Source organism: Miniopterus natalensis, chromosome 2 (genome assembly GCF_054644295.1).
Source record: "Miniopterus natalensis isolate mMinNat1 chromosome 2, mMinNat1.hap1, whole genome shotgun sequence".
Classification (NCBI taxonomy): Eukaryota; Metazoa; Chordata; class Mammalia; order Chiroptera; family Miniopteridae; genus Miniopterus; species Miniopterus natalensis.
The window spans coordinates 75565795-75579179 of NC_142082.1; the positions used below are offsets into that span (position 1 = coordinate 75565795).

General features: G+C 34.6%; 1 protein-coding gene across 7 annotated transcripts in view; it reads left to right on the forward strand.

Moving 5' to 3' along the window:
- CDADC1 (cytidine and dCMP deaminase domain containing 1) overlaps positions 1 to 13385 on the forward strand; it is an 80963-nt gene that overhangs the window by 49820 nt on the left and 17758 nt on the right. The window contains exons 8-11 of one of the 7 annotated variants that reach the window (XM_087814343.1): positions 1086 to 1275; positions 5136 to 5196; positions 9220 to 9298; positions 12167 to 12981. In XM_087814343.1, the coding sequence (XP_087670469.1) occupies positions 1086 to 1275; positions 5136 to 5196; positions 9220 to 9298; positions 12167 to 12179 (343 nt within the window). In that variant the 3' untranslated portion in view covers positions 12180 to 12981. Of the gene's footprint in view, positions 1 to 1085; positions 1276 to 1970; positions 4873 to 5135; positions 5197 to 9219; positions 9299 to 12166; positions 12982 to 13385 lie in introns of those variants that run through there. The other 6 variants (XM_087814342.1, XM_087814341.1, XM_087814340.1 and 3 more) reach the window with 6 other exon arrangements.

The window sequence follows — 13385 nt, forward strand, 5'->3', positions numbered from 1 at the left end:
AAAATTAAGTATGTATGAAAAGTTTAATTTCACAGAAAAGTTTTCTATATATATATTACTATAATTTTAAATTTATACTGAATAGGTCTAGTAAATGGGTGCATACACCAGTCACTGTGAGTAAACAAATGCACTCGGCTGGGGCATCACTTAGTGCACGTGGGAACATCGGCCAGCAGGCGTTCAAACTGCTGCAGGAAGTCACACCATGTGACAACAGAACCTATTACCTCGCTCGATTCGGCATGACCACGTGCTATTCATTCGCCAAACATTGTTTATGAGTGGTGACCGTTGGATTTAAATATGTGCACTATAGTTGTAGATATGTAATATTTATTTATGTTGGTGAAATTACTACAGTCTTTTCTCTAACATATGGCCTGTTCGCTAAAATTTGTTCAAAATAACAGTGAATTAATAACAAAAAAAATAACCTGTTAGTTTAATTGTAAGCAAATCTTGGTTAAAAGCATTTTTAAATTAACAGGGTGTTAATTTTCACATATGACATACAGACCAGAAATTTTGTCCATTAAATCCAAACTCTGTTAAATTGAGGTCCGCAAAATCGAGGGATTACTGTTATTTATCAATTTAGTAAGCATTTATTAAGTATCCATTAGATACCAGATAAGGGGGTAGGTTTTTTGGCTACCATAATGAATTAATGTCTAATTATACATCATAAACTTTTAAGGGGAGGTGTTAGTTCTAGCCCCTAATTTCAGCATTATAAAGAAGTTCTTACTTAGAGAACATTGTGTTCTCTCTTTCTCTCTCTGGCTCTCAATGTCTGTCTCTTTCTGTTTTCATTTACTTTGTAATATAATACTCAGATCTTGCCAGATTGCTTAGAATAAATACATTTTGGTTAATATTGTCATGTTCAGGTTATATTTTAACATTTATGAGTTTATATAGTTTGAACATTCACTAATTCAGCAAGAATAAGTTTCACTTACTATTGTTTATAGTGTAAATCTGTTTTTAAAGTAGGTCAGTTTTAGTTTTTAAAGATTTCTCTGAAATATAACTTACTCTTTCAGAAACTACCCTTTTAATATTTTATAAATTTTTTGTAGGTGTCAAGAAATAAAACCAGAAGAAAAAAGTATGATTTTTGTGACAAAGTGCCCATGTGATGAGTGTGTACCTTTAATTAAAGGTGCAGGCATAAAACAAATCTATACAGGGGATATAGATGTTGGAAAAAAGAAGGCAGACATCTCTTACATGCGATTTGGAGAACTTGAGGGTGTTAGCAAATTTACAGTAAGTAAGATACACAGTGTTTTTCAAGTGTACTTTCTATTATGTTGTTTGGTACCCTGCCGCATATTTTAACTTAGTAATTCCCACCCTTCTAAAGAATTTCAACAAACTATTATCACTGAGTTTATTTTTATGTGCAAACACTTGCCTAATTACAAATGTTTAGTTTAGGATCTCTACCTTATGAATTTACATCTCTATAGAGAGTTGTATATTGACCTTACAGATCTTGAATTAGTAGACCCTTTGGTGCTATCTGGTGGCTTAACTAAAGAAAATACCTCTTCCCTCACCTTTCATTCTGGTTTGGATGGAGCAGTAAACAAGGTGAAAATAGTTTAAGGTTACCCAAAAGATGGGGTGGGACACACAGACACACACAGACACACGTGCACACATTTTTCATAAGAAAAATCAGAAAAGGTTAAAGGGATTTAATATTTGATATATCAAAAAAAGTACTGAGGTAGTTCATGGAAAACTCAGAACTTAAACTGTTTATACTTCCCCCCCGCCCAAATATATTTTTATTCATTTTGGAGAGAGGAAAGGAGAGGGAGAGAGAGATAGAAACATCAATGATGAGAGAGGCATCGTTGATTGGCTGCCTCCTGCATGCCCCTGACTGGGGATCAAGCCCGCAACCCAGGCATGTGCCCTGACTGGGAATCGAACCATGATCTCCTGGATCCTAGGCCGATGTTCAACTGCTGAGCCACGCCGGGCCAAGCTGTGTATACAGTGGTACTTCAGTTTTCGAACACTCCTCCAAAGTCGAACATGCCACACAGCTTCCGCTGAGGACAAGATCTTGAGGCCTAGCTGTCAGCTGTTGATCTCTCATTTCAAATGTTTCAGAACTCCAACAGTCTTCCGGAATGGATTACATTCGAAAACCGAGGTACCATTGTACTTTTTTACTATTTTTTTAAAACTTTTCTTTTTAGAAACAATTACAAATATACACAAAAGTTCAAAAACACTACTGAAGACTTTTTTCCAGAAACATTTGAGAATAAGTTGTTCAAACAATGCCAAATCACTCTTAAATACTTTATTATATATATATTTTAAACAGTATATTCTCTCACATAACCATAATCCAACCACAAATCTCAGGAAATTATCACTGATACATTACTGCCATTTCATCTGGAGATTCCATCAGAGTTCACCAGTTGTCCCAATAATGTTCTATATAGCAAAAGAGTCCTGTCCAGAATCGTGTTGCTTTTTAATGATAATTCTGGAATTTAATGTAACATTTATATACTAGAATTTGCAGTAGGTACAAAAGACATATAATAGAACTGTTTATAAATTTCAACGTTTCATTCCTGTTTTGAGTCCAGGGTGCCTGGAACATATACAGGGGAAAGCAAAAGTAGGTTTACAGTTGTGAGTACATGAAAAACAGTTTATTTTTGTATTATATATATTATTTTTATTATTTATTGTATTATTTGTTTTTTATTAATATTACTATTATTATTTCATATCCTTACTTATGATTTATCTTTTAGGTAATGATGGCTGGTGATTTAACTTACTTTTTCCCGCCCCTGAAAAGCACCTAAAAGATGCTTGTTAAACTATATATATTTAAAATTTTAAAAATATAACAACATATTATCTACTTTCTGTCTGTGTATGAAGTATCATAAATTTTTACTTTTTAAATTTTTGTCCTGTACTTTAGTTTTTTATCTCCAGTTTTATTTAAAGTTTATCACTACTCAAGGAGAAAGCTCCAGTTCTTTGTTTTTGTGGTCTATCTCTTTACTCCTCCTGAGAGAGGGAAGAATTTTTTAAACTCTCTTCATAAAGATTAAGTAACCTAGCATTTCAGGACTGTGTGTGATGGGTGAAGTGAGTTCTGAAATATCTTGCTTACTGGTGGAATGTAGTAGCTTTTCAATTGTAAATAGAATGAAGAGATCAGAAGAATGTAAGACAGGACAAGAGAAGTGGAAGGGGTCAGGAAGACAAAGGTAGTGAAGGCGTCCTGAGCAGAGATGGGTTACGGAAACATCTGTTTGGCCAAGACCCACCCAGAAATACCCTCACTCAGGTACACTCTGTACACCTTCATTAGCTTTCCACCCGCTGCTCCTTTCCTTCATCTGGCCTGTACGTAAATGATTTAAACTATCTGCTTAGCTAAACAGCTGGTTTTGTAAATACCAGCAACACTAGGAACTAGTATTTGTTCTAAGTTTGAATTTTAGTAATGGTTATACTTCTAGACTATCAAAAGTAGTATAAGAGTATTAATAAATTTGGTATTTTTAAAATATTAAAGCATATTGAAATTAATTTTGTGTGAAAAATGTTTGCTTTTCTCTTTGAGGTGTCACTATATACCTTAAGATAAGTGGTTCTGCTCTGTGGGGTTATTGCCACCTAGGCAAGGTCTGGGCAACAGCATTTTCAAAAATAGATTTTACTAGTGTAAACCCATGTCCATTTACTCATAAACTCTTTTTAAAAAAATTTAATGGATGTGGATTTTTCTCTATTAGATCATATTAGTTTTTTTTATTATAAAAGTAACATATGCACATTGTAGAGCACTAAGAAAATAAAAAAGAACTTATATTATCCCACAACTCATGGATAATATTGTTAACATGTTATATTTTCTGTCATTGAAAATTCTTTAAAAGTAATTTTTAATAATTACACATTTCAACCTATAGACATAAGTTACTTAACCATTGTCCTATTGTTCGACACCTACATTGCTTCTAAGTTTTTATAATTGGAAATAGTCTTTTTATGATTATCCTTAAGTGTAAAATCAGGATTGCTAATTTTTACTTTGCCCAAATTAATAGATATTAGTGGTCTGACATGTTTTAAAACATTACTTTAAAATATTCATATATAACTTCCCACCCTTTATAAATGCTCTTCTTCCTGGTGCTAACCTTGACCATCCTGTGGCCATAGGTGACCAACCAGTTCTTGATGTGCTCCCTTTCCAAGGACTTTTTTCCCACAGAGTAAAATGTTTATCTTGTGTCTTGTGCCCCCTTTGAGGCCCCTGATATTAGCTAGTTTATCTGATAAACTAATTGATGCTATGGAAGAGACTCCCAGGTACTAAACACTTAATTGTGTCTTTCTGGAGATAGTGTCCTAGTGGGGCCTTTTTGGTTAAGTCATTAAGTGATTCTGATGATGGGGATTTCTAGCGAAGGAAGTAAGGAAGGGCTGTGCTATGAGATCCTGATTACACTGTTTTTCTTATCTGCTGCTCCAGTCTTCTCTGTAATATCCGAGAATCTTTAGGCTTCCCTATTTCTTTCTGAATAGTTAAGATGGAAAACTAATCTGAGAGGTAATGTGATATCATATAAATAACATTATATTATATTGATATAATTATATTAAAAGGCAAGATAATGTTGGCCATAGTTTCATTCTTTAATATCTAGGCCTTCTCTAGCTATTATAAGATTGGTGGACCTGAAGATAAGAGTATGAGGTGGTGGAAATTCTATAGTATTGGGCACAGGCTGACCCAGATTGTAATTCTATTGCTGCCTTTAGTGTGTAACCTTGGGCAAATCACTACATTTCTCTGGTCTTCCACTTTCTCTGGTAGACCATTTCTCTGGTCTACCTTAAAATGAAGGTAAAGAATCTTTAAAGTTCATTTCTTCTCTAAGAATATTGATTTTGATCCCAGAAGTCATATCATTCAGGGTCATTCATGGTCATTAAGTCTTGGTTGGTATAGACATGCTAATTCTTACATTTTAAAAGTTGCTTTGATATTTGAAAGCAGGGTGCTGAAATAGTATTTATTAAATCCTTCTCAAACACATAAACAAAATATTTTTGCCCTTTTGCAGTGGCAACTGAATCCATCAGGAACTTGTGTTCTTGAACAAAGTGAGTCTGAAAGCAGAGAGAGTAAGTATTTACAAGTCCTTTATTGAGGTTAACTTTATTGCCTAGAAGAAAGGATACATTGTGAATTTTAATGATCAGGTGTTAGAAATTGTTGTCCTCTTAGAGCATACTCTTTTTGCAGGTTCGATTTTTGCCATTCATTTTGCTCACAAGCATTTGTGTATCTGCCATATGCTAGGTGTGATGGAAAGTGCCGGCTAATAATTAGTCCTGCAGGATCTGCAGTTTAATGCAAATAGTCATGTACAAATTGATTTTATAAATTAAATTTATATGAAACAGTAAACAACAATGCTCTTCCATACCAAAACAAAAGCTTCTTGGATAGTGTGAAAGGAAAACTACATATAAGTAATACAGATGGATCCAGGGCCAAGTTATGAGGATATGTACAGTCTTATTCGAGTAAAGCCATATTTGCTCAGGTTTGTCAGAGACTGGAAATGTTCTGGTTATTTGCATATTCTAATTAACTGTCAGTCATCACAGCTACCATAAATGAATTGCCAGTCTTCAAAGCTTTATGATTTGCGTATTGACACAGATATTTTGAAAGTAATAGAATCTTTGGGAGATTTGCAATTCCTTAGGAACATCGTTTTAAACATTAGTTATTGGTATACAGTATTATTTTTAAATATTAGTTATGTTATCTTTTTGATTGTTTGGATTCTAAGTAAGTGGAAGTTTATAAAGTAAAGTTTTCTTGATAATAATGATTTAATTATCCTGAAAAATCAGGAAATATAAATATCATTATGAAAGTAATTTCTATGTAAATATCTTGATTTTCTTTGTTCTGAATTAACTTTATTTTATTCAAGTAGTAATCTGGAAAAAATACATATCTATGTTTCAGCTTTCTTTTTAAAAGTTTATCAGGAAAAATAAGTGAAAGGAAAAAAGGAAAAAAATAAAAAGGTACCCAGGGTGGGGCAAAAGTAGATTTATAGTTCTGAGTATGCAAAAAACTTTATTCTTGTATTATTATTTATTAATTATTGTATTCTATACGAACAACTGAAAACCTACATTTGCCCCATCCTGTATATGGATCTGATTAAAGAATGTGTATTCAATAACACTGCTTGAGGGGATCAGTTAATAATTCCCTGTTATTAGGGAAAGGACCCAAAAAGCACTAACCATAAAAAGATGAATTAATTTATCTATGTTAAAATTAAGAACACTTGTTAATCAAAAGATACCATTAAAAAAGGACAAGGCAAGCCTTGGAATAGAAGATATTTGCCACTTATAATCAACAAAGGGCTTGTCCCCAGGATTTATTATTATTAGCTCATTAAGGAAAAGGAAGATATGTTGTTAGAAGTCCCAAGATTGGAGGGAGGGTTCGTGATTAGGAGAAAATAAGAGAAAGGCATCTGTTCTGCTGGCAGTGCTTTATGTATTGGACTGGGTGACAGTTAAATGTATGTTTGCTTTGTGCTAGTTCATTGAACTGTAAGTTTATGTTTTTTATGCATTTTTGAAGTTTTATATCAATAAATAATATCCCTGTCTTTCTCAATGTTATAACAGCTTTACTGAGATATAATTCACATATCATAAATTTGCCCTTTAAAAGCGTAGAATTCAGTGGTTTTTAGTGTATTCACAGAGTTGTGCAATCATCACCACAGCCTAATTTCAGAACATTTTCATCACCTAAAAAGCAACCTTTCCATTTGTATTCACTCCCATTTTCACTACCCCTATCTCCAGATGACCACTAATCTACTTTGTTTTTATGGAATCATATATTCTGACCATTTCGTATAAGTGGATTCCTTTCTAATTTTGGAATCAGCTGAGAAACAGACACAAGACTCCAACAGATGAAAATTAAAACACCAACTTCATTGCTAGACTGGGGCTTGACCTTTGGCCAAATCAGGCTTTATGGTATTTGTCCTTCCTTACCTCTCCTACCTACCCACCCCAACCAAGTCTAGACCTTGAGATGGTCCTCAGGAGAGTCTGTCCAGCTCTGAGGGGACTTGCTGATTTATACCCTCTCAGTTCCAGCAACAGAGACAAAAGAGTAGGGAGACAGGTAGTGTGACTAACTATTCTCAAGTGGCCTTCCACTCAGTATAACTGGAACTCAACCCATAATATTCTTTTTAAGGAATCACAGGGCTTCGAAGAAAACAAGGGAAATATCCAGGTACTCCTATTTCCCTAGGGGAAAAAACAGAAATAAGAGGAACAGTTTGATAGAATCTAAATAGCAATAGTCAATAAGCACAAAGCCAGGTTACCTTGCTGACAAATGTCCATATAAGCTGGGATCTTGAGGGTGAGTAAGTGTGCCTTGCTGCAAAGTTGGAGAACTAAGCCTGGGACTCCCACATTAAGCCCGGGGGGTCTTCCCAGGAAGCGAAAATGCTCCCACTCAGGTATACCTCTGGCAGAAGCAAATGCAAATTTTCTCAGAAGGAAAGTGATCCCAACTTAGGCCCACAGGATATAATAAAATATGAGCTCATAATTTAAAAATAATCAAACATAGCTGAAAATATGCCACCATGAGTAAGAGTGAACAAAAATAACAAACAGCATAGACTCCCAACAACTTTATGTTTTGAAATAGAGGCTATAAAATCTGTAGGAAGTAAAGGATACTATTGAAAAAAAGAGCACAGAACAAGCAATATTATGAAAAATAGACAGGCCTGCCCAGCGTGGCTCAGCAGTTTAGCATCAACCTATGATCCAGGAGATCAAGGTTCGATTCCTGGTCCAGGCACATGCCTGGTTTATGGGCTTGATTCCCTCATAGGGGGCGTGCAGGAGGCAGATGATCGATGCCTCTCTCATCATTGATGTTTCTATCTCTCCCTCTCCCTTCTTCTTTCTAAAATCAATAAAGACATATTAAGAAAAGAAAGAAAGAAAGAAAAACAGCCAGGCAAATTTGAAAAGAATCAGATAGAATTTAGAGAAATAAAAAATATGTTTGTTAAAAAAACTCATGGGCTGAGTTAAACTACTGTTTATTAATGGCATGCTATTGGTTTTTTTGAGTGGTACAGTCCTTATGGGGTACTGATCCATGAATTGTGGAACATTTAGCATCCCTGACAGAGATGGCAATGCGCATCACAGGATAAGAATCGACTATTCAATTTATAGTGCTGAAAAATTGGTTACCGTGTAGAAAAATGATATTGGATTCTTACTTTACATGATACAAAAATCAATTACAAAAGAATTAAAAACTTAAGTGGAAAAGGTAATTTTTAAATTAAGGGTTTATTTTTTAGAGCAGTTTTCAGTTCACAGAAAAAGGGGAAGGTACAGAGAGGTCCCATATACCACCTGCCCCTACACATGAATAGCCTCCCCCATTATCCACATCTCCCCAGAGTGGTGCATTTGTTACAGTTGATGAACCAACTTTGACACATTATAGTCATCCAAAGTCCGTGGTTTACACTACGAGTTCACTCTTGATGTACATTCTATGGGTTGGATAAATATATAATGGCATGTATGTATCATTATAGCATCATACAGAGTATTTTCACTGCCCTAAATATCCTCTGTGCCCCACTTATTTATCCCACACCCTCTCTCCAACCCTTGGCACTACTTACTTTTTTTAACCTAGTTTTGCCTTTTCCAGAATGTCATATAGTTGGAATCATATAGTATGTCACCTTTTCTGACTGGCTGCTTTCTTAGTAATATGCATTTAAAGTTCCCCCATGTCTTTTCGTTACTTCATAGCTCATTTCTTTTTAGTGCTGAATAAGAATACATTGTTTGGATGTACACAGTTTATTTATTTTGTTCACCTACTGAAGGATATCTTGATTTCTTCCATGTTATGGCAATTATGAATGAAGCTGCTATAAACATCTGTGTGCCTTTTTTTGTGTGGACATGTTTTCACCTCCTTTGGATAAATACCAAAGAGCATGACTGCTGAGTCATATGGTAAAGAGTATTTTTAGTTTTGTAACAAACTGTCAAACTGTCTTCCAAAGCGGCTCTTCCATTTTGCATTCCCACCAGCAATGAGTGAGAGTTCCTGTGCCACATCCTCTCCAGCATTTGGCGTCGTCAGTGTTCTGGATTTTGGCCATTCGGGTAGGTATGTAGTGGTATCTTGTTATTGTTTGTTTGCTTCTTTTTAAATGAACTGGTGTTAAACTGGTCAGTATTTTCCATAGCAGTCCTTAAGGCATTGGGCTAGTTATTATCACTCAGGCCATGCTAGACACATTAGGAGGTGGGTCATTTTTTTTTTTAATCCTCACCCAAGAACATTTTTCATTGATTTAGAGAGAGAGAGAGAGAGAAATGTGAGAGATAAACATCAATCAGTTGCCTCCTGTACGCACCCTGACTGGGGATCAAACCCACAACCTAGGTGTGTTCCCTGACCAGGAATCAAACCTGCCACCTTTTTTAGTATATGGGGCGATGTTCCAACCAACTGAGCCACCCGTCTGGGGCAGTATCTTGTTTTAATTTGCATTTCCCTGATAACATATGATATGGTATATCCTTTCCTATGCTTATTTTCCATCTGCATATCTTATTTGGATATTGACTTTTGTATATTCACCTTGTATCCTCCAACCTTGATATAATCATTTATTAGTTCCAGAGGTTTTTTTGTTAATTCTTTTGGATTTTTTGCATAGATAATCATGTCATCTGTGAAAAAAGATCATTTAATTTCTTTCTTCCCAATCTGTATACCTTTTCTTGTCTTACTGTATAGAGCTAGAACTACCACTGTGATGTAGAGAAGGAGTGGTGAGAGAGGAGGATATTCTGGCCTTTTACCTGATTGTGCTGGGAAAGCTTTGAGTCCCACACCATTAAGTATGATGTTAATTGTAGGTTTTTTTGTAGATGTCCTTTATCAAGCTAATGAAGTTCCCCTCTATTCTTAGTTTACCGAGAGTTTTTATCATGGCTCTTTGGTGTTGAGTTTTGTCAAATGCTTTTCTGCATCTATTGATATGATCCTGTGATTTTTAGCCTGTTGATGTGATAGATTACGTTAATTGATTTTTCAATATTGAACCAGTCTTGCATACCTGGGATAAATCCCACTTGGTTGTAGTATGTAATTCTTTTTATACATTCTTGGATTTTTATTTGCATCTATGTTTATGAGAGATATTTATCTATAGTTTTCTTGTAGTGTCTTTATCTGATTTTGGTATTAGAGTAATGCTGGCCTAATAGAATGAGTTCAGAAGCAGCCTCTCTGCTTCTGTCCTCTGAAAGAGATTCTAGAGAAGTGGTATCCATTTCTTTCTGAAATGTTTGGTAGAGTTCCTCAGTGAACCCATCTGGGCCTAATACTTTCTGTTTTGGAAGGTTATTGATTATCTATTCAATTTCTATTCAGATTGTCTATTTCTTCATGTATGAGTGTTGGAAAATTGAATATTTCAAGGAATTGGTCCATTTCATTTAGGTTATCAAATTTGTGGGCTAGAGTGGTTCATACTATTCATTTATTTTCCTTTTAATGTACGTAGGATCTATAGTGATGCCCCTTCTTTCATTTTTTTTATTGATTAGAGAGAGAGAGATTGATTAATTGATTTGTTTTCCCACTTATTTATGCATTCATTGGTTGCTTCTTATATGTGCCCTGACTGGATATTGTATCTGCAACCTTGCCACATCTGGACAATGCTCTAACCAAGTGAGCGACCTGGCCAGGGCATCATTTCTGATATTAGTAATTAGTATACTTACTCTTTTTTTCTTAGTTAGCCTTGCTAGAAACTTGTCAATTTTATTGATCTTTTTAAAAAACCAGCGTTCGTCTTACTGATTTTTCTTTATTTCCTGTTTTCTATTTTTTTTCTAATTATTATTATTTTTCTTCTTCTTACTTTGGATTTAATTTGCTCTTTTTTTTTTTTTTCTAGTTTCCTAAGGTGGAAAGTTAGATTATTGACTTTAGATCTTTCTCATTTTCTAATATATGCATTCAGTGCTATAAGTTTCCCTCTAAGCATTGTTTTTGCTACATTCTACAAATTTTGATAAGTTGTGTTTTCATTTTCATTTAGTTCAAACTATTTTAAAATATCTCCTGAGATTTCTTCTTTGACTCATGTTATATTGAAGTGTGTTCTTTAATCTTCATGTGTTTGAGACTTTCCAGTTATCTTTCTGTTATTAATTTCTAGTTTAATTTCATTGTGGTCTGAGATCAGACATCATATGATTTCTATTTTATTAAATTTGTGTAGGTCTGTTTTATGGCCCAGAATGTGGTCTATATTGGTGAATGTTCCATGTGAGGTTGAGAAGAGTATGTATCTGCTATTGTTGGGTCAAGTAGTCTGTAGATGCTGATTATATTCGGTTGATTAATGGTGGTGTTGAGTTCAACTATGCTCCTACTGATTTTCTGCCAGCTGCATCTATCCATTTCTGATGGAGGAATATTGAAATCTCCAACTATGATAGTGAAGTTATCTATTTCTCTTTCCAATTCTATTAATTTTGCCTCATGTAGTTTGACACTTTGCTGTTAGGTGAATATACATTAAAGATGATTATGTCTTAGAGAAGATAAAATAATGCCTTTATCATTATGTAATGCCTTTCTTTATCCCTGATAATTCTCCTTGCTTTGAGGTCTGCTCTGTCTGAAATTAATAGAGCTACTCCTGCTTTCTTTTGATTAGTGTTACCATGGTATATTTTTCTCCACCCATTTTTTAAAAAAAATTTATCTTTATTGTTGAAAATATTACAGATGTCCCCTTTTTCCCCCATTGACCCCTTCTACCCTGCACCCACTCCCGCCCCAGCCCTTCCCCAGACCATGGTCTGTGTCCATGGGTTATGCATATATGCATATAAATCCTTTGGTTAATCTCTACCCACCCACCCCCACCTTCCCTCTGAGATTCGTCATTCTGTTCCATGCTTTATGTCACTGAATCTATTTTGTTCATAAGTTTATTATATTCTTTAGATTCCACATATAAGTGAGATCATGTGGAATAAAAAGCTGTGGGACATGTACACCATGGAATACTATGCAGCTGTAAAGAAGAAAGATCTCGTACCCTTTGGGACAGTATGGATGGAGCTGGAGAATATTATGCTAAAAGAAATAAGCCAGGCAAAGAAAGACAAATACCACATCCATTTACTCTTAATTTATATGTGACTTTATTTTTAACATGGATTTCTTGTAGACAATATATAGTTGAGTTGGGTTTTTTAAAAATTAAAAAAATTTTTTTAATTAAATTTTTTTCCTGAGTCTTGTTTTTTCTGATGCACTCTAACAATCTCCGCCTTTTAATTGGTGACTTTACCATTGATGTTCAAAGTGATTATTGATATAGTTTGATTAATAGCTACCAATTTTATTACTGTTTTCTCTTTGTTGCTCTTGTTCTTTGTCCCTATTTTTCTCTTCCACTTTATTCTGCCTTTGTGGTTATAATTGAGCAATTTAAATAATTCTTTTTTTCCCCCTCCTTTCTTTTAGTGTATTTGTTATACTTTTTTTCTTAACTTTCTTAAAGTAAAAAAAAAATGTTTGCAAGTCAACTTTCAAGTAGTACTATATCACTTCAAAGTTAGTTTGAGTCCTTCATAACAATAATCCTTATTCCTCCATCCCATCCCTTGTATCAATGTTATCATTTATTTCACTTATTTGTAAGCATACATAAGCATATAAATATGTTCATAAAAATATATTCATAAGCATATATAGTCAAAAACATTGTTGGTTTTATTATTTTAAACAAACTGTTATCCATAAGGTCAATTAAGAATAAGGGAGCCCGGCCGGTGTGGCTCAGCAGTTGAGCATTGACCTAGGATCCAGGAGATCAAGGTTCGATTTCCAGCCGGGGCTCATGCCCAGGTTGCGGGCCCCGATCCCTAGTGGGAGGCCTGCAGGAGGCAGCCAATCAGTGATTCCCTCTCATCATTGATGTTTCTGTCTCTCTCTTCCTCTCCCTTCCTCTCTCTGAAATCAATAAAAATATATTTTTTTAATAAAGAAAGGAGATAAAGTTTTTATTTTACCTTCATTTATTCCTTCTTCGATGTTCTTCCTTATTTTGTGTAGATCCAAGTCACCTAAGCATATCATTTTCAATCTATAAAAAAATCAAAGGTGAAGCAAAAATCCCCAAAACAGCCATACGGGAGAAAAAACACCTTACTTATAG